This window comes from Dromaius novaehollandiae, chromosome 2 (assembly GCF_036370855.1).
Source record: "Dromaius novaehollandiae isolate bDroNov1 chromosome 2, bDroNov1.hap1, whole genome shotgun sequence".
Lineage (NCBI taxonomy): Eukaryota > Metazoa > Chordata > Aves > Casuariiformes > Dromaiidae > Dromaius > Dromaius novaehollandiae.
Genome location: NC_088099.1, coordinates 18,957,380 through 18,985,029, shown reverse-complemented (window position 1 = coordinate 18,985,029; position 27,650 = coordinate 18,957,380). Strand labels below are relative to the sequence as shown.

The 27,650-nt window shown below is 39.0% G+C and overlaps 2 protein-coding genes across 8 annotated transcripts in view; one reads left to right on the top strand and one right to left on the bottom strand.

The window, feature by feature from the left end:
* PDSS1 (decaprenyl diphosphate synthase subunit 1) lies at positions 1 to 25,497 on the top strand. The gene is made up of 11 exons (XM_064505892.1): positions 1 to 206; positions 2,351 to 2,415; positions 3,324 to 3,447; positions 3,807 to 3,937; positions 11,043 to 11,184; positions 12,059 to 12,170; positions 12,256 to 12,365; positions 19,187 to 19,267; positions 19,448 to 19,561; positions 24,133 to 24,213; positions 24,989 to 25,497. Exons 1-11 carry the CDS (start codon positions 84 to 86, stop codon positions 25,127 to 25,129), a joined length of 1,224 nt encoding a protein of 407 aa, XP_064361962.1. The 5' UTR covers positions 1 to 83; the 3' UTR covers positions 25,130 to 25,497.
* A 730-nt stretch (positions 25,498 to 26,227) lies between these two features.
* ABI1 (abl interactor 1) overlaps positions 26,228 to 27,650 on the bottom strand; it is an 84,799-nt gene continuing 83,376 nt past the window's right edge. For all 7 annotated transcript variants that reach the window (XM_026101624.2, XM_026101627.2, XM_026101622.2 and 4 more), the window contains one exon: positions 26,228 to 27,280. In XM_026101624.2, coding sequence (XP_025957409.1) covers positions 27,105 to 27,280 — 176 coding nt within the window. In that variant the 3' untranslated portion in view covers positions 26,228 to 27,104. The remainder of the gene's footprint in view (positions 27,281 to 27,650) is intronic.

Genomic DNA, 27,650 nt, shown 5'->3' with positions numbered 1-27,650 from the left:
CGGCGGCCGTGGCGCCGGGCTTCCGCGTCCGGGTCGCGGCTGTGCCGGGAGGCGGTGCCGGCGCGGCGGGGCTGGGGGACACCATGGCCTTGCGCTGGTGGTGGCGGTGCGGCGCCTCCTCCCGCCGGGCGCCGCCGCTCGGCTCCGTGCCGCGCCTCCTCCCGCCGGGCCCCGGCCCCCGGCCGCCGCCGGCCCCTAGCGCGGCGGTGAGTGCGGCGGCGCGGCTGCGGGCGCCTGGAGGTCACCGGGAATGAATGGGGCGGCGGCGGGCGGGCGGGAGCCGCGGGGCTGAGCCGCTAACGGCTGTGCGTGCGGCCCGGAGGGCAAGGCCGCGCTTCCTTCGGCCGGCTCGTATTTTCAGTGAATTCTCTCTAAGTGGAAAATGCCGTTTGATATTAAGAGGCTTATTAGTGTTAATGTCATTTATTTAATTGTAACAGCCGTGGGGCAGGAGGGCGGCAGAGCAGCGGCGGCAGCGCGTGGGCTCCCGGGGCGGCGGCCGTTGGCGCCCCCGGGACGGCGCTGAGGGGCAGCGGCGGCCGCGACGCGACGCGACGCTGGCGGGCGCAGCCGGGCCGTGGCCGAGGCCGTAGCCGTCCCACCGGCTTTCCGCCAGGGCAGGCAGCGCGTCTGCTGGTTTCCGTCCCTTTTGAGCTCGGGAGCGGGAAGGGTTTTTTGAACCTAGTTACTGCGAGGACCCGCTGAGCTGACGCGGTGGCGGCACCGCGGGCAGGAAGGCGCCGCGAAGCAGGAGTGCAGTGGCGGCTGGGGCGAGTGGCGACGAGGCCGGGCCGCGTGCGAGCGGGAGGCCTCCTTCCCTGGCAGGGCAGCAGCGCTTGTGGTGCGAGGTGAGGTTTTGGGTCAAGGCCTTTCAGGGCTGGACTGGTTGCTGTGGTGGTGAAGAAGCTCCCAGACCCCTCTGTAGGTGGGAATGGGGAAAGCAAGTCTTTCCTTTGTGAGAGATTTTGAATGTATTTACACATAAGTTTTAGTCAAAGTTGTAATAGTTTTGGAGAGGTCCTTTCATTTCATTCACTTATGCCCTCCCCGCAAGGCCAAGCTACTATTCTGACTTGCATTGAAATGTTCTGGCTGTAATATGTCCAACATCACGTATTACCCGTTGTATTACAATGCGAAACAGCAGTGTAAAGGAGGGAGACTGTGCCCTCACTGAAGGGAAGGCAGGAAGAGCTCAGCCATTATCTAACAGAAGATGGTCGGAGTTATGGGAGAGAAAGAATTTGGAAACGTCTTGGTCATGGGACTGGCGCTTTCACCTTTTGGACTCTGAAGGCAGATAGCAGTGAGCTGCAAATCTATAATAAACTAGGGTTCCTGCCTTCCAGGGCTTGTCTACTTGCCTCCACTTTTCCTCCCTTCAAGTGGGGAGGACAGAAGGGTGCCCTGGAGCCCGTGCTCTTGTTTTACTCCCTGCATGCGAGGGGGAGAGAGGGATTTCAAACCATGTAGAAGGAGACTTTGAGGCATGAGGAGCACATATAGGGAACTCTTCTGCAATTTTAGGGCTTTTTTAGACACTTCTGTGTAGGTTTTAGGAGCAGCTCAGTTCAGTGACCATGCGATTGCAGTGATTTCTGAGTGGGTCAGCCCTACACTGACTGAGCCCCTGAGTCAGGGTGCACTCAGAGCAGCAGGGCTGGGTATGTTCCTGGCAGCGCTGCTGTGAGCAGAGCAGAAAGAGTTGTTTTCTTTCTCAGCTTCTCTCTGCTGGAATCAGGTACCTGTGCCTGACTCTTCCCCAGGCTCCTGATCTCCATCTCTGAGGAAAGATCTTTGGAGAGATTGCTGGCTTAGGAGGCTAGGTTCTTGACATCTTGCAGGGAAGAAGTGTGAATGTAAATTACAATAAGAAGTAAGCTGAATTTAAATCGCTTCAGGGGAAAATAAGGACATGTTCTTTAATTGGTGTGGTATTTTACAGAAATAGCACTTAACCTGTTCTCTGTGCATTGACTGGTGCAGTCGAGATTTATTTGCGAGACAGGAATGTTTGAAAAGAAACTGCACTTTCTGTAGGTACAAAAGCAAGATTTTATTAGTGCAGCTCTTGCAAGTTAACTGATATACCTTCTTGGCTGTTCCAGCAAGGGGAGAAAGTTCCACATTCCTGGATGGAAGAGTCAGTTTAAGTCAGAAGCTAATGTACATATTGCCAGTTACATCACATATGATATGGAAGGAGATTATATGGCTCCCTTTGCTGCTGGGTTGTTAAAAGGGGGAACTGCAGCAGTATTAACTGGCATACATTTATTTTTGTAATCAAATGTTTTCTGTCAGTTTAAAGATCTTGATTTTAAATTAATCCTGATTTTCCCTTTTACAGATGTGTCACTTCCTCCAAAGAAGTACAATTTTGTCATTTCCAAAAATATGTAATATACTTTGGCGGTAAGTTGGAAATCTGTATTGCTGTGTAATGGGTAAAGACAAAATTATTGGGTGAATTGCATTGTTAAAGCTGTGAGTTGTAAACTTAGACTGCAAACAAGACTATTTGCTTTAATACATAGTTGAATGTTTCTGTATAAACTCCATTTTTGCTATTGTGGCGTGGAGTTGGACCTTAAATACTTGTATTCCAGAAAGCATGGGGCAAAAGCAAGATCTCTTCAAAAAGACCTGAAAGGTTCACTTTAAGACAGGAGATGTAGTAAGAGTCATAAACTTCAACTCCAGGGAACCTCAGAAAATCAGTTCTAAGCCCTCTGAATCCTGAGGCATACAGGTGAAGCTTTTACCCTTTGTTGTTGACTTGATGTAGCATCATCGTGTTACCTGAAAGTATTGATTTAATTTTGACAGGGCTATATAAAGCACCTGGCTGTGTAAAGGAGAATTTTAAAATCCAAGTCAGACGTATTTTCCCAGAATGGCATAGGAGAGGGAGGATAGAAACAAAATCACTTGTTACAGGAAAACGAAGACTTCATCTGCAAATGTACACTGTACCATAAATAGTGTATGCTAAAGGAATGCACTGAAAGCAATATAGAGTTTTTTATTTCTCAGAATAATAGTAATCTATTAAACATGTTGGAAAGGTTCTTAATTGCTTTCCAAACACTGCACTTTGCCAGTTCCTAGAAGTGTACAGCCATGGAAATATAGCTGTTCTGTCCTTGTTCCTTATTAGCTGGCTGAAGAAAATGTTTCGATGCCTTCTGTTTAATTTTTAGCCATTTGTTTAAATTTTGTGTGAGTGGAGAGGAGGAAGTGCTTTGAAATGTTTCTGTTTGGAGAGTCAGGAAAAGCTTGCTTTTAACAATGTTGTTCTTTTGAAAAAACACTGTTGCCAGGTTTCATCATACAAGTATATCACAAATGTGCAGCTGCAGTAAGACAATTAGTAATGAAAAATATCAAGACCCTTTTCAACTTGGTAGAAAGGACTTGAAGAATCTCTATGAGGATATTAAAAAGGTAAGGGATTTTGGTGACTATTCTGGAATGTTTTAAAGATTCAGACTTTAAAAGCAACCACAGCTTAGGAAGGCAGTCATTGAAGGAATATTCTTTATGTACAGAAACGGCTGTCTGAAACCTAAACTGAAGGCAAAGACACCATTATATCTTACAGAACCAGAACCAGAGTTTTCTCTTGATTTATGTGGGTGGAATATTCATTTGCATCTCTAATTACCATGAAAAGTAATCTTAAAAACAACTACTACTTGTATTAAGTGGAATGAATACATGCAGGAACCTTATACATGCATACTGTTTGCTCACACTAACAGATTGGCTGTATAACTTTTATGCTGATATATTCTTTTTTACAGGAATTACTTGTATCTACAGCAGAACTTAGGGAAATGTGTGAATATTACTTCGACGGGAAAGGAAAGGCCTTTCGACCAATGATTGTGGTGCTAATGGCAAGGGCTTGCAACATACATCATAATAATTCCAGGTGAGTCTTTAAGTATATGAACAGGTATCTTGCTTTAAGCTTAATCATTCCCATGTTCCCCCAAAATGTGTCTGGTAACTTTATGAAAATAAAAAGCACTTCAGCAAAACCTGAATTTAAATTCTACTGTGAGGCTGTATTTTGGTGGTTAGCAGTGTGAAAGGAATTACTGGTTTTGATACATAATTCCAGTAAAATGGTGGATTGTGTCGCAATTGTTAGTAGTGAATAATGTTGCCAAATTTTGGTACTTGTGAGGGTTTCAGTCAGTTATAGCTTCTTGTATAAATGCATTTTTAGAACCTGTAATGTGCCTCAAAACTATATAAACTTGACTAAAAGTATTTTTCATTTGTAACCATTCCTATAGCTATTAAACTCTTGTCACAGATAAGAACTTCCTTACTGTGAGAACAAACTCCTATAACTTTTTTTGTAATTACACAGAAAAGCCAATAAGCAGGTTGTATAATTGTATACAATGCTCTGAGACATACAGTAAAGTCAGAGGTATTTTCCCCTCTAGGATCAGGTTTCTAATCCTTTAGCAGAAGATTCTAAGCTTAAAGCTGGTGTAATCCTCGTGTTCTTCAAGTTATGTGACTTCTGAAGGCAGTTTTAGCAGAGGAAAAATCATCATGCTTGCCTTGTACTTTCTGTCACTTCTTGCTCTGGCTGATTGCAAATTCTCTCGAAACATTCCTGTCAGTTGTCATGTTTGCGTTTTGAGGAAGGATGTTGCCTGGAATGTTCCCTGTATTCTAGCTGTACTTCCAGTCTTCTCTGGTATAGAATTTCAATTTTAAAAAGTTTGGTCCCTTGCCAGGAGTATTTCTAGACCACTTTATTAGTCTTAAGGGATTTAAGGTATTTTTCCTAACTCTTGCAACAGTTTTTCCCTACTAGTAGGTTAGCGCCTTGCTAGACTTATACGCCATGCTCTGTTGTAAAAATTGTTTTGCTGCTTGATGTAGTGCCTCTCCCAGTACAACAGTGTCTCTCCCCTCCTCCCCCTTGCCTGTGAATATAATTTTTAAGGAGAAAAAAAAAATCTAGTTGGCAAGTATTGTGCCCTGTATGTGCCAGATCCTCTTGTCTTAGGAAAACGTTGTCCAGGTTTGATAATCTTCATTCCAGCCTGATACTGTTCCCTCTTCAGTACTTTTCTTAGAGGTAACACAAGGAACAAAATAATTTGGAATTCCTCAAGCAAATCAGTGCTGTGACAAAGGGCTTAATATTTTCATGAGTGACCTTGGCATAAAAAACAGGAGTGTTGTGATGGCACTTCTTGATGACAAAACTACTCTTGATTCAGAGGATAATTAGGCCATCTATGGATGAGATGAAAGGAAGCATGCTAAAACAAAAACGTTTCAGTAGCACAATAAAACAAAACTGTCTGCTTGTGCTTTGAGGCTTATTAGTGTCCCACTAGTGCATAACCCCCAGTGTGATTTACAGGCAGCTTGTCTACAAAAAATCTGTGATCCTAGCACACATCAATCACAGCGCATCCAATTGAGCTAAGGTAGTAGTAATGTCATTGCACGTGGCTTTTGTGAAATCATCTGCAGCCCTGATGCTTATGTTCAAAGGAAACCAAAAAAAAAAAAAAAAAAAAAGACATGACTCAGGGTGTCTTTCAGAAAGGATTGCAAGGACAATCGGTGAGAATCTTAGATAAAGAGTCCAAAAGAGGCTCTTGAAGTATTGCAAAATGAAGGCTATGGAAGTAGATAATTGTGGTCTACAAATCCGTCAGGAATTGGAGGAAAAGAGCTATTTAAGACAAAGGGCAGTGTTGATAAGAGTCATAAGCTCAGCACAGAAATTCAGGAGACTCTTACTAACTGGGACAGTGAGATTTTTAGAACGTTCTCCTAGTCAGAGTAATGGAAGAAGACAGATTCGTCTTACTCTAATGTGTAGCACGACAAAATTATGAACAAGATTATGTGGTGTATATGCAATACCAAGAAGGCTGGAATTAATGTAAGGAAGCATGCACTGTACGGTGTGATCGGTGAATCAGGTAGAAGAGGTAGACATAGGAGGAACTGAGTTAGGCCTGTAGCTATCTAATGTACCTGTGCAAAAGTTGTTGTCTTGTATCTTTCAAATACCTGCCTTATTTGTTCAAGGCATTTTTGGCATCTTTTGGCATATGTACATGCTCACCTGTAAAATAAGTTCTTGTCCATGTGTTATGCTCTCATGAAACCCTTGGAACCACTTTTGAGCCCTGCCCTATGCCATTGAGAAAATTTGATCTATGGGCTAAAGTGCTGCATATGCTTAGAGGCAAGTGTTTGTTGCTTGATGGTTGACTCTTAGCACCAATGCTCCAAGTTAGATATGGGTGTCATTTGACACCTTTGTGTATCTCTTGCAGCTTTTGTCTGTACCTCTGAACTATGTTTGATGTTGAAAAGCCTCTTCCTTAATCTGAATGTTCCTTGCATAGGGACAGGCTGAGTCACCATTTCTCTCATGTTGTTTTTAGGATGAAATTTTGAGTAGGGAGAACAGAAATGCTTAAACGAAGAAAGAGAATGAAATCCTAGGGTATTTACCTTCTTCTTCTTTGCTTCGTCCCCCTTTCTCTAAGTTTGTGATTTTATTAAAATTAATGTATGTTCATGTAAGCCTTCAGTGTACTGCGTTTTGGTTTGTGCATGATGACAAACATCTTCTCAGGGTTGAGGAGGCCAAAGAATAGGTTGTCTTATTTTGGATGCCCACTTACTGTGAGCTGATGCCGTTTCAAAAGCAAAAGAGAAGAAAATGCATATGAGGTGCTTGAAGCAGGCTGTGTGTTACACCAGCTTCTGAGCTTTAGACTCTTAATCGTTATGTGATATATAGGAAGTATGTGTACTTCCGGGTCATATTGGTATTGATTTCATTATTGTTGCTTTTTGGTGATAAACTATTCCTCCAACTTCTTACTCTTCATAAGTAAGATTGTACATGTAGAGATGGAAACACTTCATATTTGTAACTCTGCTACTCTGATAATATAGACCAAAAAAATTCTTGCTTTCCATTCCATTTCTACTGACTCTTTTTGAGATGTTTTTCCTCTTTTACCTTGTCATTTCCCTTAAAGCATTCTTTTTCTCAGTTAATAATGATTCTTTTCTCAAACTTGCTTTTCTTTGAAGCTTTGATTCCCCCTTTTGCAATCAAAGATACTGACCAGAACATCTGTAGACCAGTGTTTTGTATCATGGGGTGGAAAACAATCACAGATCACTGGGGTGAGCCAGTTTCCTGTGCTTTCCATCCCTAGCATTTTGTCTTCTGCCTCTGGGGTTTGTTCATCTTGCTGCCATTCCCAGCTGTCATACAACTTTCTGGATCCAGTGTGTGTGTGTGTTTACACAGTAGTAATAGAAGAGGTAATATTCTTCTTTGTTTGGCTCTTAAAAGTTAGAGGATGCAGCTTTACAAGGTTATAGGTCCTGATCCTACAAGGCAGTTCAGCGAGACCCCTTTGTCTTCGCAGAGCCCTACCACAGTAGTTGAGACCCCACAAGTGAATGAAGGGATACCTAGATAGCAATGCTTACACACTGGGTGCCTTGATCATTTTTGTTAGGTTCGAGGAAGGTAGTTATTTAGAATGCCCCCAGTAGGTTAGCTGTCTTTTTCTTCAATAAGGTCACTGCAAGAAAAGTAACAGTTGTATAAGGTGATAATGAATCTAAAACATTATCAAAAGATCAGCATCTGAAGCTTTCAAATTGTTTTGTGCTAGTATGAGTTTTTTGTAAGTTTTGGAGGGCTTTTTTGGTTGCTTGGAGTTCTTTGGTTTTTGTTTTTTCCCCCCCCTTTATGATCCAAGTGCCAGAAGTCCAACCCTTAGTTCTTAGGTCCCTTTTATAGTGTCTTTTTGTAAAATGACAACAGCTTATCTTTGTGTGAGAGTGAGAATTGTTGTGAAGAGTTTAAGCTGAGATCATGCAAATCTTCTGCTTCACACATCCTCTGGCATTTCTTCACACAATGCCTCTGGGCAGATTTCACAGAATTATCACTTTGCCTGACTGGACCTGTGTTTCTGTGTAGGGTGTACTCTCAAGAGGTGTTTGTGAGTAGGAATTTTTATTTTTATTTCTGAAACCAAATTTTGAGAGAGAGAAACTGAGATAAGGGAAGGCCAAAGAGGTATAGAAACATCTCAATAGAGAAAATAATGAGTGCAAAAGATTTTGGGCAGGGGGAAGGGAAATAAATCTCTCAAAATGGTGAAAGATGTAATTAAATGTCGTGACCTAACTAGACTCAGTAGAATAATATTTTCTCAAGAGATACGAGGACCTCCTAGCAACATTAGCCCTCTTCCCCTGCCTCCATTCCAAACCACAGTTGTCAGAGACACCTGCAACACTGGTTTTCAGCTGTTCTGCAATTTGTAGCTGTTTTAACACATCCCTTCTCTGTGTTTCCTTTAGTTTGCAATACCCTTCTGCATCATAGGCCACACTTCTGAAATGTTCTTTCTTTTTCAGCCACAGGGGCTTTACTGCAAAAAAAACCTGTCCTGGGGAGTGTGGTCATAACACAGTAATCTTGCACGTTCTCTTGCAGGTTTCCTATCTTTACGTTAGCAATATTTTGTTATTGGCAAACACGTTGCAAAGCTCTTTGTTGCAAACCGTAAATACAGTTTGTGTTGTTTGAGGGTTTTTTTTTTCCTCTTTAAAGAAGGATATTTGGAGGGGAGGTTTGGGGGTTTTTTAGTTCTTTTTTGTTTGTTTGTGTTTTTTACCTGTAAGATCAGCCTTACTCTCTTCTCTGCATATGAAACAACTTTTTTTATGTGAAAACCCCAGGGTACTATGGGTCTGTAAAAACTTATCATAGAATCAAGCAGGCAGTTACAGTTAAATAATAGTTCATGATCAAGGATGTAAATATGAATATAACACATGTGCAGAAAGAGAAAGTTAGTTATATAAAATATATATATATTTTATAAATACATATCATCTCGGTGTGTTTTTACTCTGAGAATGACATAAAAATGGCATCTTTCCACTTGTTGGACTTGTGGGAATCCATTTATTTGCTGACCTGAGCTACTGCTACTTCCTGCTTTTGTTTTGCAGGGGAGACAGAGTAAAAAATGGCAGGGAATGGGTATGATCCTGTTTCTTCTCTGTTCTGTAAAATGGACATGTTCCAATTCAATTTTCTACAACCATCTTGTGAGAGTAATTCTATTGCAAAATCTCTTGCCGCTGATGGGAAGACACAAATTAAGTTTGCAGCAGTAGTAGTCTAAAAAAACTTCTGGTTAAATTATCACACTTGACCTAACATACTAGAAATCACATTAAATATGAGCTTTCCTATGCCATTTTCAGTCACTTGTCAGAGATGAACTGCACCATGAAACAGAACTTTTCAAAACTTGCTTTTGAAATGTCTGCTGTGCTGTCTTCATACTGCTAAAGATGTTGGTGTGTCTGTGAGTGCTGCCATTTACTGCTACTTCCCAGCAGGAAGTCCAGTCTGCTGACATAATTAATGAAAAAGGGAGCCCCAAAAAGGAGAGGAATGCATGAAAGAGACTGGAGACCTTTACAGTTGTTTGAAGGTAAGTTCTCCTACTTAGTAACAATAGTTTTTTTGGAAAACTACTTATTCCAAACTAACATTTGACTAAATTATTAGTGCACAGTAAAACTTACCTGAAAACAACTGTGAAGGTTTCCAGCTCTTATTCTCAGGTTGTTTAAAGCCACAATTTCACAGCCTGTGAGCCACATCCTGCTATTTTTCAGCATGTAGAACTCTCACTGACATGACAGCAATGCAGAGTTCTGCATAAAGGTAGGTGTCAGAACACGATGTTATGTCAGCAGACTGCAAGATGTTCTTTCATTTTATGATTAATCACTAGATTTTAAAAGATGTAGGCAATGCAAGAAGATTTTAAATTTCTTTCAGTTAAGCTGAAATGGTTGTTTTCCATGTTTTTTTCTCGACTCTGTTCTGCTGGGAAATAGGGTGATTTGTTCTATTATCTGTATACCAGAAGTAAGGTACCTGGATATCAGAAGTAAGGTTTTTTTCTTTTTGTTTTTTATCCATGTGTGCATGTTGCAACTATAAGGCACGGCTGACTGTGACAGCCATTTCTGGGATCCTGCATGCAATTCTGATGAAAACAGGCAGAAGATGACAGATACTTGAACAAGGCAGTGGTAGTTGGATGCTAGGGCAGATGGTCCTCTGTCTGACCTGGGATGGCTCTTTGACGTTTGTTTTGCCAACCTTCATCCCTAGATAATTGTTTCCCTGTTCTTCCATTACCTTTTTTCACCTATTAAAAAAAATAATAAAGTAGTTGTGAACTACTGAGAGTTGAATCATCAGTGTTAGATCATCCCAAAGGCTGAATTTCAAGTGTAAGTGTTAGGTAGTTAGTGTTTATAGTTGTAAGGTATTTGCAGTATCATTCCAGTTTCCTCAGGCTTTTGCAGAACCCCTGAAGTCTTAGAGTGCTATCAGTTTAAGACAAAATCCATGAGTTATGTCTTTCAAATATAAAGTACAGGTTTCTGTGCCTACTGATCAGGAGATCCTCCAGCCTGCTGGTTAGTATTGCTAGCCAGCTTTGGAGACTTTGTGATGCTGCCTCGTTTTGGTAGAGCAACACAGAGATAAAGACAACTTTGGGGGGAAAAAAAAAAAATCTCCTGAAAAACTATGTAAAACATCTCCTGCAAAACTATGTGGCATTCTGTTACTGTCCCTTCTCTACATGTCAGTCTCCTTGGAGTCAAGTACCCTTTATGCTGTGCCATTTAATGCAGTCTGGATTTAGAGGGACCAGAGTCAATAAATTGAGAGTTTTGCAGTACCATTAATACAGCTATACAGAAATGGGCCTAATAAAGATGGCGACATCCCATTGCATGTACTGTACTAATGTGATCTGACTTTCTCTTGTTTCCCAAATTCCAGGTTTGAAAGATGGGGTCCCGACCACGAAAAAGCTGCAATAGCTGTTCTCAGAAATAATTTTTGTTTGGTTTCGGTGGAGATTTCTTGCATCTAATTAAATGAATTATGTGACTTTTTATTTTAGGGAGATGCAAGCCAGCCAGCGCTCTGTGGCCATAATTGCAGAGATGATCCACACAGCTAGTCTAGTTCATGATGATGTTATTGATGATGCAAATTCTCGGAGAGGAAAAATGACAGTCAATCAAATCTGGGGAGAGAGGAAGGTGAGTTTGCCGTTATGTACCAGACTTGCCTTTGAATTCTGGCAGAGCAGAAATACCTAGGGTGGTTTTGGGGGGTTTTGTCATATTATTAACAATAGGCCAAGGGCACAGTTCTGTCTTAGTCCAGAAAAGGTGTGAAGCGGTGTGTCTGGATTGTGGGTAAGATGAATGGTTCTGAACTTTTGGAAGCATTAGAGAAGGAACGATTGCAGTGTGATTCTTACTGATTTTAACTTCACTATGCAAGTCTCTGTAGTGCTGCTGGAATAATTTGAACTTGTTCAAATTCCTTCAGCACTCTGTAGGTTGCCCTGTTTCAGCAGTAAAAGTAAAAAGGTTTTCCAGTCAGCATAAGAATTTTTTGAATAGCATAACAATTTTTTGAAATAGTTAAGTAGTGTGGTACAGAGCTTTTGCTGTTATCACTGACTTGCAAACTGTCTGAGAGAGGCATTTCTTTGTGGAGCATTATAAGGAAGCTCTTGATTGGAAAATGCAAGGAAAGAAGTAAACCACTGGCACATCTGAACTTGTCATGGCACTTCAGAGCTGATATGGCATAACACAGCAGAATGGTCAAAGAGAGTGGTAATGTTTAAGGAATCTTAACAGGCAAACACATATTCAGATATTGCATACAGGGTTAGCTTATATAGCAAATATCTAAACTGTAAGACAGGGGTTCAAAAATGGTTCCAATTTAAATATTTGGTTACCTCCTGTTTTGCTCTGTTAGAATGAGAAATGTGCATTTTATGTAGGAAAATGATGTGATGTGACCAGACCTGCCAAATAGAGAGAATCCTGTTGTCTCTGTGAACATTTATAGGAAAAGACTTAAAAAAATTTTTTTTAATTATTTACTTATTCTTAGGCTGTTCTAGCTGGTGATTTCATCCTCTCAGCTGCTTCTGTAGCTTTAGCACGAATTGGAAACACTACTATCATCTCTGTTTTAACTCAGGTGATTGAAGATTTGGTGCGTGGTAAGGTCTCTTTCTATTTTTATCTTCAGATTTGTTTGCCCAAGCAATAAACCCACAAATAACTCCCATCTGTGCAACTTTTTAGGTGAATTCCTCCAGTTGGGTTCCAAGGAAAATGAGAATGAGAGATTTGCTCACTACCTCGAGAAGACTTTTAAGAAGACTGCAAGTCTTATAGCAAACAGTTGTAAAGCAGTATGTACGTCTGTCTCTTCTAAAGTTAACATACCATACTGTAAGCTTCACAGCTAAACTCCTAATTATTGCTGCTTTCTCTGGAGACACTTCAAAGTAAACCCTTTAAATGGTATTCTGCCAGAATCTAAATGGGTTTGAGATTGTGGATTCTATCCCAATTCAGCTGTGCAGCCTCCAATATTGGTTTTCTTTCTTTTTTTTTTTTCTGTTTTATATTCATGCACAGATTTGTTATTATCCTCACTTGAATCAAAATAAGGTCCACAGTGGCTGCAGCTAATTTACAAAGTTCTGCAAGCTTAAGCCAGTGTTTTTAATGTCAGTTGAGATTTGTTGACGCTGTATTTATTTATTTATTTATTTATTTAGGCTACTTTCACATCTGGTCCCACTCATTGGTGTAGAGAGGGACCTTAAATGAAAACAGTGGGAGGAAACAACTATTTTGTGTGTATTCTTATGTAGCATTGCTTTAGAAGGAAAGACATTGTCCTTTGCTATTCGTTAAATCATAGGAATTAAATATCTTTCACTGGATAAATTTTAAGTGACTCATCAAGTGGTTCTGTCTTGTGTTACATTGTAAAAGGAGTATGTACTTGCTGATTTGCCTGAGGTTTTTAATTATCAGTTGGTGGCATCCTGGTATATCCAACCTAACCTGTCATTCAGTTCTGTTACTTCATTACAAAAAGACCTGTTACAAGATGATGTTCATATTCAAAAAAAAAAAAGTCTATTAACAATGCAGAAAATGGGGAAGATGGGCAATAATCTCGCCATAGGAGAGTTATATTTTTATTAAAGGAGGAATAGCAGATGCATGCCATAGCAAGGGGGAGTTCTAGGAGAACTGGACTGAAAATATGTGCTAGTATTAATCATCTTCCTTTGTTCTCAGAGAACTGTTAGATTTGTGCAATAGGTAGCAGTTGAAAATTGCTTGTATCAAGAGGACTATAGAACAAGAGACACAAATTTTGTGGGGAGGGAAAATACTTTCATTACATGAATTCTTTTAGCTGGAGGAAAGAACTTCAGCCTTCTGGATTGTTCATATTAATGGTAGTATGACATAGTAGAGAATCTCCCTTTGCAATTCTTCATTTATTTTAGTGGAAAGTTGGAGTAGTACGGAGAGTCACATTATCCTGCCACCTCAATAAAAATGTGTAAGTTTTTATACTCATTTTGAGAATCTTCCTAAAAGAACCTTCATGAATAGAAGAAGAATCACCTTCCTACACCTTATCCCACCTCCCACTCAAATCTTTACAAGAATTAAGGATTTGAGTACTTTCTTCCAGATTGTGCATGAGATGCTGGTTAACAGGAAGGAAACATGTTTGGCTGCTATTCTTCCAGTAGTTGTTCTGACCATAAGTATGCTTTCCAGTGCTGAACTGCTGGAATTTTATATGCGATAAAATTGTGTTATAAAGAAAAACAAGAGATCGGTCTGTCCTTATGAGAAAACCATACTTGAGTACAGTGGCAATGGCTTGTATATACATCTCTCCATCAGTTTCTTGCTGTGTGGATTAGGAGAACTATGCTAATACTCTTAACAGTGAAAAGATATTTTTGAGGGTTTTGGCCATTAAGGAAAAGGATGGAATCAGAAGGGTGTTGTGTTATCTGTAGCAAAGATGATCACCAAGGTTACCAGTTCTAGCTTGAGAAGAAATTCACCTGTATTTCAGTTGGGGACGAACAGTATTCGCACCTTATTTTCAGAACATTATTTACGGTTTAATAGGCTAATATGTCATTGGAAGCAGCTCAGATCTTCTTAATGATAGAAACAAATCAGTGTCTGATTTCCTATGTATGAATGAGATAAAAGTATTACCTGAAAAAAAGATATCAAACTAATTTGAATATTCTCTTGGAATCCTGCACTATATGATGCCTTTGAGAAGACAGACTAGGTATTCCTCAGAAAGTCTCTAAACAAGATAATGGACAGGGTATTAAGACTAGTGTATTCACTGCATTGGGTATCTTCTGCATCTCCAAAGCATCACCGCACTTGAGTCAAAAATCCTTTAAGGTAGACTGCTGTGTACATTTTAAAAAAGGCTATTCAAGATGTTAGAGCCATTGCAGTCTCCAGTTTATTTCTACAATAATTCTGCATAGGGGAGTGTGTACTGAAGTTAGAGTCAAAGTAATATATTGCAAGAGGAAATGATGGCATACAGCCCAGAGGGTAACTGAAGCCTTAGTTACTGAAAGGCATTTCTCAAGAGAATGTGAGAGGGTGACTCTGGTTCAAGAATTCAGAAACAATAAAGCAGAAGTGGAATTTCCATCAATCATCAGGCAAATTGGAGATGGCAAAATAAGCTTAGCAGGTTCTTTCCGTCCTTTTTCTTCTTGCTGTAATGTGAATTCCTAAAGCTGTTTATATTCATACTTTCAGAAGAGAGCTTAAAAATACGCTTGTTTGAGATCAGTGTAAAGTTGCACTAGAAAGTCTTGATTTTTTTTTTTTTTTTTGTCTCTTAGGGCTTTGTCTTTTATAGCTTTGGGCCTTGATCTTGCAAGCTGACCTACACAGACATGTCCTTGCATGCCTGCATGGAGCCCGCCATGGGTAAGGCAAGACTTTGTATGGAAAGTCTGCCTTAGGGACAGAAGAAAAGGAATAGTCTGCAGCTCTATATCTACCTGTGAGCTCATGCTTAACTATTTCACAGTTTGGTGTGTGCACAGGGCTCCATCTGAAAAAAACGACTGATATGGAGGTAGTGTCTAGGAAAATTAGACATCTTCGGAAATCTTAGAAGCTGGGACACCACCAACGATGTTGACTAGCTTCAGGAGGTTTGTACAGGCAACAACAAAGTCCTGAAACATGTAGGCTCATATCAGTGGCATCATATACTATGGTCAGCCAGTAGATCTTTCATTTTATTTAAAATACGGTAATTTCTCTGGGGGCGTATATTTTCCATAAACTCTTTGCTAAGAGCGATTAGCATAAATATAGCACAGATTATCAAGTAGATAATCTTCCCTTCTGTAAAAGTACAGTTTTTATAAGCAAGTGCATGTTAAAATATGAGTTACTTGAGAAGAGGTCAAATGTATGACAACACAAATTCAGGACAAGAAGATGGTTTTCAGTTGTGTGTAGGGGCTGATTTCAGGCAGACCTCTTCTCTTAGATAGGCTTTTATAACCCCTCTTACTAGAGGAGTAGTTACTAAAAAGGATTTAAAGAGACAGGAGGAAGTCAGTAGTGTGCCCTGCAGCACTGAAGGCTAGCCACATACTGGGCTGCATTGGAAACAGGGTAGCCAGCATGTCATGGGAAGTGATTGTTCTCTTCTGTTTAGCACATGAGGAGTGAGTCCAGTGAAGTGCCACTGTGATGGTTGGGAGCTGGAGCACATGACTTACCAGGAGAAGGCAAGAGTTGAGTTTAGTTTGGAGAAGAGAAGGCTAAGGGAATCTTCCTGCTGTCTCCAGCTAGGTAGAGGGAAGGTGTAGAGAAGATGGAGCCAAACTCTTTTCAGATGGACAGTGAAAGGACATATTGCATCATGGAAAATTCCAGTTAGATATTGGGAACAAAAGTTCTCCAAGAGATTGATCAAGCACTGGCACAGGTTGCCCAGAGATGGTGTAGAATCTCCATCCTTGGAGATATTCAGAACTCAACTGGACATGCTGCCTGAATAACCTGATCCAACTCTGAAGTTAGCCTTGCTTTGAGCATGGGATTGGACCACATAATCTTCAGAGGTCCCTTCCAACCTAAATTATTCTGTGATTCCATTGGAAAGAGGAAATAGTGCTATTGTCTGGAAACAGAGTGCCAGATGAGTCACAAATGAGAAGGCAGAGTATTGACTGCTTCATGAGATGGGCATGGAGGAGAGATTGGAGAACAGTAAAAGGGGAAGTCTTTAGAGCCACCTGTTCTTTCCACGCTGGACACAAATCTAGGAGAGGGAGTTTGAGGGCAGACATCTCTTGCATCATTTACAAAAATGCATAACCTGCCCAGCAGAAGCTTTTTATGCCCGGCCACAGGTATAGATGAGTAAGTGCTTCAAACTCCAGCTGCTGTATTCTCACATGATAAATAACAGAGCAGGTGTATCTACCCAGAGCTGATCATAAAATATTTCTTGGACATGAAGTTCAGTAGAGAGGCAAGACTGGTTCATAGCCTTTCATGTAACATAAAATAATAGAAACATTTTTTTATTTAAAAAATGTTTGAAATAATGCCAAGTAGATTGGCTTGCTGTATTGAATTCAAAGAACCTTTCTGAAGAATTCCCTCCACTTGATATTAGGAAGGATTTTTGATCATGGTTTAGTGGAGGACATATCTGAATTCTTGCAAGATGAAATTTGTAATCAACCAGTCATGTCAGAGGAGCTATAGGAAGTCCTCGAAGGGTGAGTTTTATCAGTTATACACAAATATAATTAAGGTGACATTGTTATTCTGATTTGTATTTGTAAATGTATGCTGTTATGCCAGTATGGCTTCAGTTAGCCAGCCACTCTGTGAGTGATGCAGGTTTGACTGAGGAAGAGCCAGCCTGTGCGCCTGCACCACAGTGAGTGTCCATATGGGGGCAATAATCCACAAGAGCAATTTTAGAAACTAGCTCCTAAAGGAACTCCCTAGTAGACAAGACCCTGTCATGTTGCAGGTTTATGATGTGGTCACAGGAAGAGTTGCTCATTGGAGGGGTGATTGGCATATAAAATTCCTAGATTGTGGGGGGTTTCTTGGTTTTTTGTTTTTGTCTTCAGAAATGTTCCTAGCTTGAATAGGAGATATGAAGCTCTTCTCTTGCAAAGATACAAGAATTGGTTTTGCATTGATGAATTTTGCTAATGTAAAGATATTCTGTAGCTCACACTTTTTTAAAATCCACATATCCTGTTGAAATTCTTTATACAAGTAATGTCTATGTCCACAGGAAACTGTCTGCCTTCAGGGATAGCTCTGCTCTGACTTTCCAATTAAATGAAAAAGCTCTTCTCTTTACATGGCACTTCCTCTACCAACTTTTTCCCAACTCTGACCCTTTGCCGTTAATGGGGATTTTGTCAAAAACATCCATTTGAACAAAACTGTTCTACTAAATTCCATATTTCAATTCTTTAGACTAAATTTGGTGGTAGCTAAAGATTTCATTGAAGCAGGTTAGATGCAGCCTTACTGATCTTATTTAATTATTATTGCAGAAGCAACCAAAAGTTTGCTAGGCATTGTATAGCAGTAGAAGATGTCAGCTTTTGGGGACAAATTGTACCAATTAAGAGACAAGTATCAAAAGGAGGATAAAAGGGCAAGATGTTCCAGTTTGATAGACCCTGGCAACTTTTATTTAAATGCCTTTTAATTCCAGTTCACTCAGTATGGTGGCCTTCAGGACTCTGTGTGATTTGACGTAAATTAAGTAGCATCACTTCCCTGCTTTACTATCTTCCTTGTTACCAAGGCATCCAGATTCCTCAGGGTTTACTAGTTATCCATGGGTACAGATAAAAACTGGGAGGCTTTCTGGTGTTTAGTTGAATGAAATGCATTGACACATGAAATAGTCCCGGATCTTGTGCAAGTTGCAATGTATTTATTGGGATATATCCTTCAGTATCTAATGTTGTTTCCTATTGCCATCTTCATGTTCACCTTCACAGCTCTTCTGGGACTGGTTTTTAGTTTGGGGTTGTTTTTTAATAATCCTACCTTTCATTACCATTGAAGAAGATTCTCTTATATGCATATTTTTGTGTTGTGTGGTTTTCCTAGCATATATTTTTAGTCCTAAATTAAGTAAAAATGTATCTTCACTCCTTCAGTTAGTTGCAGCAGTTTGTGTCTGGATTTTTGTCCCCTAATTGCTTTATCGAAGGTTAGCATAAAGCAGAATGTTTAAATATAACCAATCTAATTTGGCAAATTGTTTAATCAATATATAAATGCAAAAGCCTAAGTGTCTTATCTTGTGGCAAGATACTTATTCTCAAATCTTAACGTGTCCTATATGCTAGCTTTGTGAAGTTTATTCAGCAAAACTTTTATGTCACATAGTCAATTCCTGTATCCACACCCAACTAAAATGTTTATTTCTATTTGTTTGTCTCAGTTTAGTGACACTTCTATCTAACTTGGTGTATTTCCTTCATTCACTATCTTATTTTTCTTTGCCACTAATTATCTCTTGATATTTTTCTCTGCAAGCTATCAGCTCATCTTCATGAGAACTTCAGTTTTGGATAGTTAACATCACCCCTAAAAATAACCTTTCTTATCTCAACTGTCCTCCTAAATTGGGTGCAACACTTTCAGTTTGGTGGCTCTTTTATGAAGCATGTAATGTCCATTTATCTGTTATATGACCTCCAATTATCCCATGGCTGATTTATATATGTAATAAATTTAATTCCCCTGTCCCTGGACTGTAGATGACTACCATTCTGCATGTGCGATGCAACTGTATTTCTTCTCTCTCCATCATTGCATTATAATTTCTAACCATGATAAATATATAATAACGCTAATCTCTTTCAAGACTTGAATATATTTTTAATACTGCACTGCTGTTCAGTCTTCTTTTCTAATTGGCTTGGCTTTTTGTGTGTATCCACAAACAGAGATGGGCAAGAATGTGCTGCTGATGCAGCTTTTTTTCCCCTCTCCCATATTCCTACTGTACCTGCTTGCTATGTTGTACCTAGGGTCAGAGACTAAAGGTGGATGCTAACTAAAGCTTTCTGTTTTTTTCTTTTTTTCTTCTCTTCTCTTTGTTTTTTTTTTTTTTTTCTCCTTCCCTTTTCAGGTTTCTATTCTAGGCTGCCCTGATCCCAAAGTTCATGAGATTGCATACCAGTATGGGAAAAATGTTGGCATAGCTTTTCAGGTAGTGTATTCCTCTGCATTTATTGAATTAGTGAGAATCTAAAGTTTAAATTTCTGAAAACTGAAATCAATGAGGGCTGTTTAAATCCTTTTTCTAAATCTTCTCTTAGTGAGGATTATTCTGTATTTAGCTCTAATTAATAACAAAAAAAAAATTATCTGTATGTTTATCTCCTTCCAGCTAATAGATGATGTGCTGGATTTTACATCATGTGCTGACCATCTGGGGAAACCAACAGCAGCAGATCTCAAGCTGGGATTAGCCACAGGCCCTGTCTTGTTTGCTTGTCGACAGGTAAGTCCACAGGAACTCTTTTCTCCAGAAAGAAAGTGTGCATTGCTCTTTTAAAGGGATATTTTGTAAACTTTAAGTCTAATCTTTGAATTAATTAAATGGTTTTAGATGCTGTTGTATTCTTGACTTCCTTGGCAACAGTGGTTTTGCAGTTGCATTTTTCCTTTTTTGTTCTAAAGATTTCTAGGCATTCACAAAGAAGAAAGAAATACTAATTGACTTTAAAAGATGATATAGTAGTATGACCGCACACAATTAACCAAACTGAAAAGAAACAAAGATGCATGCTTTCTTCTATTTGTTTGCAGTGATAATACTGGTAGATGTTAAGATTGGAAAGTACTGTAGAACTGAGGAGGTAAGGAATAAACCTTTGAAGCTTAAAATAGTGTTTTCAAGCTCTAAGCTAACTTGGACCTAATGGTGAAATGGAAAAAAAGAACAGCAGATCTCCACAAGGAAGCAATATGTTGTCTATGCCATCATCTGGAGACAGGGAAGGAAATTGGAATCCACAAACTAGAAAATAGAGGAAGCTTTAGAGAGGGTGCAAATTAAAGTTCAGCTAGGAATTTTTTAGCTTTCACCTGCATCAGGAGCTTCCATCCTAAACCCCCTGCTGAGTATGTCTGCTGCATATGAGCAGATCAACTTTACAGCACATGCAGAAATGTCCAGCTTGAACACATCAAGTCTACGGTGTGAGATGGACGTGGCCTGTGCATGTACCAATGGTCAATGCTTTCAAGACCAGCTGGATTTATGGCACATATGTATTCTTCGGGATTAAGAAACAGCTGCCTACGCAAGTGCTCTGTTAGGCCCTTGTATTAAAAGCAGCACTAGTCTTTTGCCACCCTGATTCAAGTGCCTAACATTTGGAGAGGGACAGGTGTTCCAATACTTTTCATGATATTTCCTGGAGGATAGTCCTAAGCAGCTGCCTGCTCATGTTCTTTGCTGAGATATCTTGTTCTCTCCAGGCTCTGAATATGGCCCTATTGCCAAATTCTGGACTTTGTACCCATTCTGGGGCCAAGTACTTAAAATATCTGCATAGCTTTTAGGTGGGCATCTCTATCCTTCATTGGATTTGTTCCTGTTGTCTCTTTTGTTTTCAAGCTTATGAAAGGGGGAAGCTTTCCATTCTTTACAGCTGTGCTACTAAAGGTAAATGCATTGGTAGTTTGCAGAAGAGAAAGGAGTATCATAAATAAAATAAGCTTAAAATCAGTCAAAATTTTCAATGGCTCAAGGATGACTTGGAGGAGTAGAAGGAAAATGGAAGTGTCAGCACCACCAAAAAAGAAATTAAAATTGGTGCTAATCCACAAAAGGGCAAGGGACTGACTGATTTAATGAACACCTTGCAGCTTCCTCAAGCTTCTGGGTCACCTGAGCTAAGAAAGAAGATTTAGGACTTACAAACCAATCCTTCCAAACAAACTTCACTGCATGATACAAGATTGGCCCCAACTAGTTTTAATAGGAGCTGTAATCTGTGATCTCTCATTGGAATTGCTCAGAACTTGACATAGGAAAAGTTTTAAATAGTTTTTCAAAAAAATACAACTTTGACTTACTTGCTTCTCTTTTAAAAAACCAAAAAGCTTAAGGTTTTGTGGGTGGGAGCAAAAATGTATGCATGTGTTTGTTTCCTCATCCTCTGTGCATTTACATGGACATGTCTCTCAGAAAAGACAGGAAAGCAAAGAGTATTATGTAAGAATACAGACTAACAGACGCTGAGAACAATCCATTCCTTATTCTCAGTGTCCTCACCCCAGCCTGTCTGCAGGATTCATGAACTTGCTCTTGAATCATCATTTCAGAATCTGATTATATGCAGCAGAATCTTACTAGTCGTCAGCAACTGGAGTTGTCTAAAGGCATAGTGACAGACTCAGGTACAGAAAGAGGATCCAGTTTTGATTTTTTTTTTAATTACTTTTAGAGAAAAACAAGGCCATGTTACAGAGACTTTAAATAAGATTTGGCAGCAAATGGGTGATATTGATTGCCTTGTGGGTGTTGACTATTCCAAATTTTTAATTAAAGCTATGCATTTATTCATCTATTTGGGCTGGCTGTCTCTGACTTTCAACCTTACCTATCATTTAATGAGTTTTATCAGATAAGAACTAAGTTCATAATAGAAAAATAGGACAGAAAAGAACTTTAAGTTCTATTTTAAAATCTTATTTGTTCTTCTTAGGGCATTTTTGAACACTTCCTCATTTCTATCTTTACAATAGATGGGAAGTGCAGTTTTTGCTTTAAAAGGTAACCTGACCACCTTACAAAGTTTTCCACGTTAGCCAGACAGCTTCTTTGCTGACAATTTCCTGCTGTATTTAAGAAATTCATAGACCAGCACTATAGACTTACGTGATATATAAACAAAATAAGTGCTAAAATCTGGAGCTTTTCTCAACAGACACTTATCTGTGCTGTTACTAAAAGATGTTTCATCTATTTTTATCTGAGAATACAAACTCATGAGAAAAGGACTTGAAGGTAGTCCAAAATGTGACTGTTAATTATATGCTGTCTTTTCGCTTGAAATTAGTATTACTGCTATCTTGCATACCTGCTAACTTATCTGGTAATCCTCCTGTCATCTTCCTGACAAATATACTTCTACTGTGCTTGGATCTTCAAGTGATAACCTTCTTTCCTTCTCCTCTCCCCTCCCTCTAAAATACGTCTGTTTCCATTAGAATATTGAGGAGTGAGCTTTATACAAAAATGTTTTGGTCAACTTTACATCTATTTATTCCGTATTTAAAGTTAGCTCACTCAAGAAAAAGATTTTTTTTAAGATATACGGTAGTTATGCTAATTCTAAGGTCACTTTTAAAACAGCACAGCTCATGAACGTGGTTTATTTTTATTGCAAGCATTCCCATCAGATGCTTATATACTACCCTTTAAAGTTGCTCAACTGCTAATAATAGCTTTTCATTAAAGGTTTGGGGATTTTTATATTCTTTAGGGCTTAAATATAAAAAGAAGTCAAGCAATTTGCATCCTACATCATTGTAAATATGAATAATACGACAATGAATAATATGAATATTGCAATTAAATTGTCATTATATGAGAAGGAAGCTGGAATCTAGAGAAAGCCAAGTCTGAGTCACCAATAAACTTTTAAATGTATCTTTTGAGAGAAGACTGCCTCTGAGTAACAGAAAAATGTCATGGCAATAAAAAATGTTACATGTTTGTTCCCTAACAACAGTTTTGCAGATACATGGTTTCAAGACCAAAAGTGTGTAAGGAAAACACATCCTTGTCTACAAGTGTACTGCAATACAATAATCTAATGACTTTCAGACAGACGAGCAAGTACCTCTTGCTTTTCAAAAGAATTCCTCTACAGAGTAGCTCTCTGAACTGTGGCCTTAGTTTGTTAATTAAGCACCAAATTTTCTGTTTCTAGACTGTTTGAAGGAAGAAAGTGCTAGCACATTTACATGAGGGATACAGTGACTTGCTCAGACAACTGACTTCAGTTATCTAGCTGATTTATAGGTTATTGATTGTGCAGTGCTAACTACACATTCTAAGTGTCTGTAAACAAAAATAATACATTATAATTGTTCTCATGTCATGTATCTTGTCTATATTTTCAAATTGAGTATCAGATGCCATTATAAAAGTATGGCCTGCGTGTGGTTTAGATATGGAATGGAGTAGCTGAAAACTGCTGGTTTTGTTTGCATGAACTTTAAGTTGGGCATTACCTACAGAGTTTTTAAGGTGCAGATTAAAACCAACCCCTGCTTGTTGATTTTATTCAAATTCTGTTGAGCTCCAGGTGGACTGCAGTGATTTTTTTTTTTTTTCTGGTCTAGTAATACAGTATTTAAGATGGAGTTGATTGTTTGAACAGCTTCGTTTCTTACTCCCAAAATCTCTAATCTTTACTACAAACCCATTTAGTAGGATCTTTCTTCACCAAGATCCTACCTGGATTGTCTCTCTTTACAAACATGGACAAATTCTGCACTGTCCTGGGCTTTCTGTAGGGAATGCCTACATATATAAAATACCAAAACAATGAAAGGTGTAAGTGGCTATAACAGTATCATTAAGGGTTTTATTCAGCTGTACAGGTGGAACTGTGCAATACAGATATAACAAACTTCTCAGTAATCTGTTGTACATGTGGGAGAAGAGGGGCTCCTAGGTGTGCCAATGCTAGCCATCACTTGTGATGTAGAAATACCTGAACCATCTTGAATACACCTGGAAGTACCCACAGCAGAAATTCCCACACTGGATCATCTATTCAACATGATGAAATAGCAGGTGCTAACTTCTGCTACTAACTGGCTATGCAGCCTGCCAGTTTTAAATTTTATATGCTTGGGCTTTGCTGTGCAGTAGTCTTATGCAGATTTCATGGAATTAAACCTACTGATATATCTGTGTTTACTGGTACCTCTAAGTAACAGCAGCCAGGCAAGGCAGCTATTTTATGGGTTCCTTTTCACCTTAACATGGCAGCAGCTACATGGACAACAGCTCATAAGCAGTACAAAAACTTCTACCTTTGTGCTTAGTTTCCAGAAATGAATGCTATGATAATGAGACGATTCAGTAAGCCAGGAGACGTTGAACGTGCTCGGAAATATGTACTGCAGGTAGGACTGATGTGAAATATTTCATTCCTGAATGTTGTCCTCGCTGAAGTCAGTCTGAAATTCATTGCCTCTGAAGTCAACTAGCAGGGCTCTGTTTTCGAATAGACGTTGAGCAGCATGCTACATATAGTGCCCAGTTAGTACTCTTCAAACTGCTTCACCAGCACAATGTTTTAATAGAAATGTTAGCTACTGGATTGAATAGCTTTTTTTTTTTTTTTTTAATAGCATAAAATCCATCTAAGCACAAATGTCATGTTTGAAACTCAGTTCCTTCACCTGAAGAGTAGCAGTGTTCAACAACTGGTGTAAGCAGCAAGTAATTAGCAGTTTTACATCTGAAGCACATGCTATTAGTATTAACTGAACCTGGTCTGAAAAGAATGAATACTTGTGCAGAACATGTACATATGTGGTCAGCATAGCAGGGGTTTCTTTTATGTCTTGAGTGTGAGTGTTCTCTCTCAACCATTAGTTTCTAGTCCTACCAGGTAGTATCTTATTGATAGCAATATTGCTTTACAGTACACTTAAGTTTAGCATACATTAATTTTAATATTTTGAAGCTTTGGGGAAGAGGTGTAAGATTCAAGGAATACAAAATTAATCCCTTTCCTTTCTCCTTCAGAATATAGTTGTTAAATGTTCAGGCTGCTTACTAACCTTAAAAAAACAAATCAAAACAAAAAACATTCACAGTTCAACTAGAAGAGGCAAAGGGCAGGTGGGGAGGCCGATCACTTATCCATTGCTTGTGATTGTGTTCTTATGCAAGAGTGACGGTGTGCAGCAAACGACCTACCTCGCCCAGCGCTACTGCCATGAAGCTACGAGAGAGATCAGTAAACTACGGCCATCCCCTGAAAGAGAAGCCCTCATTCAACTGACGGAAATGGTACTCCTGCGAGACAAGTGAGAGAACTTCTTCCACTCGTTCAGGCAGCTACTTACCAGACTGTGCCTAAATTTACTTTGAAAGTTACTTGCTTCCAATACAGGCTACCAAAAACTATTTTTTAAAAAAACATTTTTTTGGAAATTCTTTTTTTTTAAAAAAAGTTGTGTTTTATTGTGGGAAGCCATACAAGTCGAAACAAATCAAACTGTGTTGTACAACTGTTTTAGTGGGGGCTCTTAATGATGAGGGTGGGGAAGATGTTTACATTTTGATGCATAAAGGCCAGAGTAAGAATAAATATAATCAGTGTATCAGAACTGAAGTTGCTCCAAATTTCACTCATGTTTACACTAATAAACAGAGCATGTATGTTTCTATTTGGTAAACTCCTGTGAACGTAGATGGTTTGAATGCTTTCCAGGCTGTCAAACTTCAGAAGTACCTGGAATTTTATATAGGGGAAGGGTTTATTATCAAAGACTATATATAAACTTTAATAGGGTTATACACAAATGAAAAAAGTTTTCCACTTCATAAAGAAATACAGTTATGTTAATGGTTGCTAGTTGTTAGCAATTAACAAGATGCAAAATTTGACATTGCTGTAGTTGGGAAAATGACAGACTCAGTTCAACAGCCAGTCAAGCTTCCACTCCACCAGCTTCTATCACTCCTTTATAGAGTATATTTGATACCCTATTAGAAAAGTACTGTGAAGTCCAAAGGTCATCCCTATTACAGTAGTTATCCAGTACTACCACTTTCTTTTTCAGGTTGTTTATGGCACAGAACTTGCAAAACAAAGTACACCTTAACTCAAAAGGCAAAGTGCATGGCTCCACTGCAAACAAACAAACCAACCTCCCCTCCCATCAAAACCCCAAACCACACTATATCCTATTGTGTCTGTTTTCCCCTCAGTCATATCTTAAGGACAGCCTGCTCACTCTCTGCTGGACTTGGCACATTACCAAGTCCAGATATACTTTCCATTGAGCAATGTCAGTTATGGACACTGTCCAACTTACTGTATCCAGATAACCAGATTCAATCAAGAACCCTTGCTAAAATTAATTTTGGAAGAAAAGAACTTTTAGAGTTTGTGTGAGTGGGTAATTCAGGTTTCATATCTAATTTATTTGCCCTCTGTCAGTGATAGACTCATGTTACAAACATTTGCTTTTTAGTACATTGCCTGGGATAACACAACCATGATTTTGCTACGTTAGCATTCCAAACTTATTTGCCAAGCAAACCAACAAAGTAATGGACAAGACCTTTGGTTCACTTATATATTTATGAATGGAAAAAGTCATAATGTAAATTTACTCATTAAAAAAACTTGGGTACAAATTACACATACATAAGACCACCCATTTTTTGATTCACATGGACACCTTAGACCCAAACAACTCATTGTAATAGACTTTAGTGAGAATACTCCAGGTAAAGATTACAACAAATTGGAAGCATCTTGGATTTTTAAAAAAGTATATTTCAATACATAAGTTTGTATGCATGCTTTAAACAAATATAGTTCAAGAATGAGCAAAGAGCCTAAACAAAAAGTAATATGACCAGCACTAACATTAAACTTCTCATCCAGATTTTAATATGTTAGTCTAACGTAGTGTTAGTTACCATGCTGTACTGAAAAATGTAATGGCACAATCTGAATCATGGTTCATTAAATATTATACCCTACTTCCCCAGAATATTTAGGCTGGTCATAAAATTAACAATGCATAAGTAAATAAGTATAACCAGTAATAGACAGTTGCTTGTTTTACAAATTGCCATCAGGTAAGACATATTGTCTCCAGAGACTTAGAGAGGTGGACATTCAATCATACCATTAAAACAGTATGGCCTGAAGAAATGGGCATATTTTTTTTTGAAAGTATATTAAGACAATTCTGTTAGCTTTTGGTTACCCCTTGTAAATAATCATGGTATGACTGAATACAAGACCCAACTTGAAAAGCAAAAGATTTTAATCGGCATAGTGCATGATTGATTCAACGTAATTCCCAGGGAACAAGCCAGTTACTCGATTGCAAACTCCTTCATACCAGCCGTCATCATTCTTCTTTATCACGTAAATGATTGCACCCTCCATAAATGACAGCTCATCATCTTTGTCCTTTGTATAGTCATATATAGCAACAACTGTGGATTGAATAGGGACAAGTTTAGCATAGACCAGTATTAAAATTTCTTGAAGTACAATTATTATTATTATTTTTTAAAGACTAGTTAGCTATCCTGGGATTTTCCATGCTGAATACACATGGTTTTCCTGTTCAGCATTAAGTCAGAGAAGTGAAATTTCACCTTTCCTAGATTAATGGCTACCAGTAAGAAGTAGGTGGTGACTGCACTGAATGCTCAGTTAAATTTTTGGTCTGGAGAGGTACAGCTGACTGAGATATGGTAAAATAGTGCATAGGGACATTTAAAAACTAAACTATGAAATTAAGTATGGACATTTCTGGTCAGACTACTTCAAAGGCCTATAGATCCCTGCACAGGGATCTCC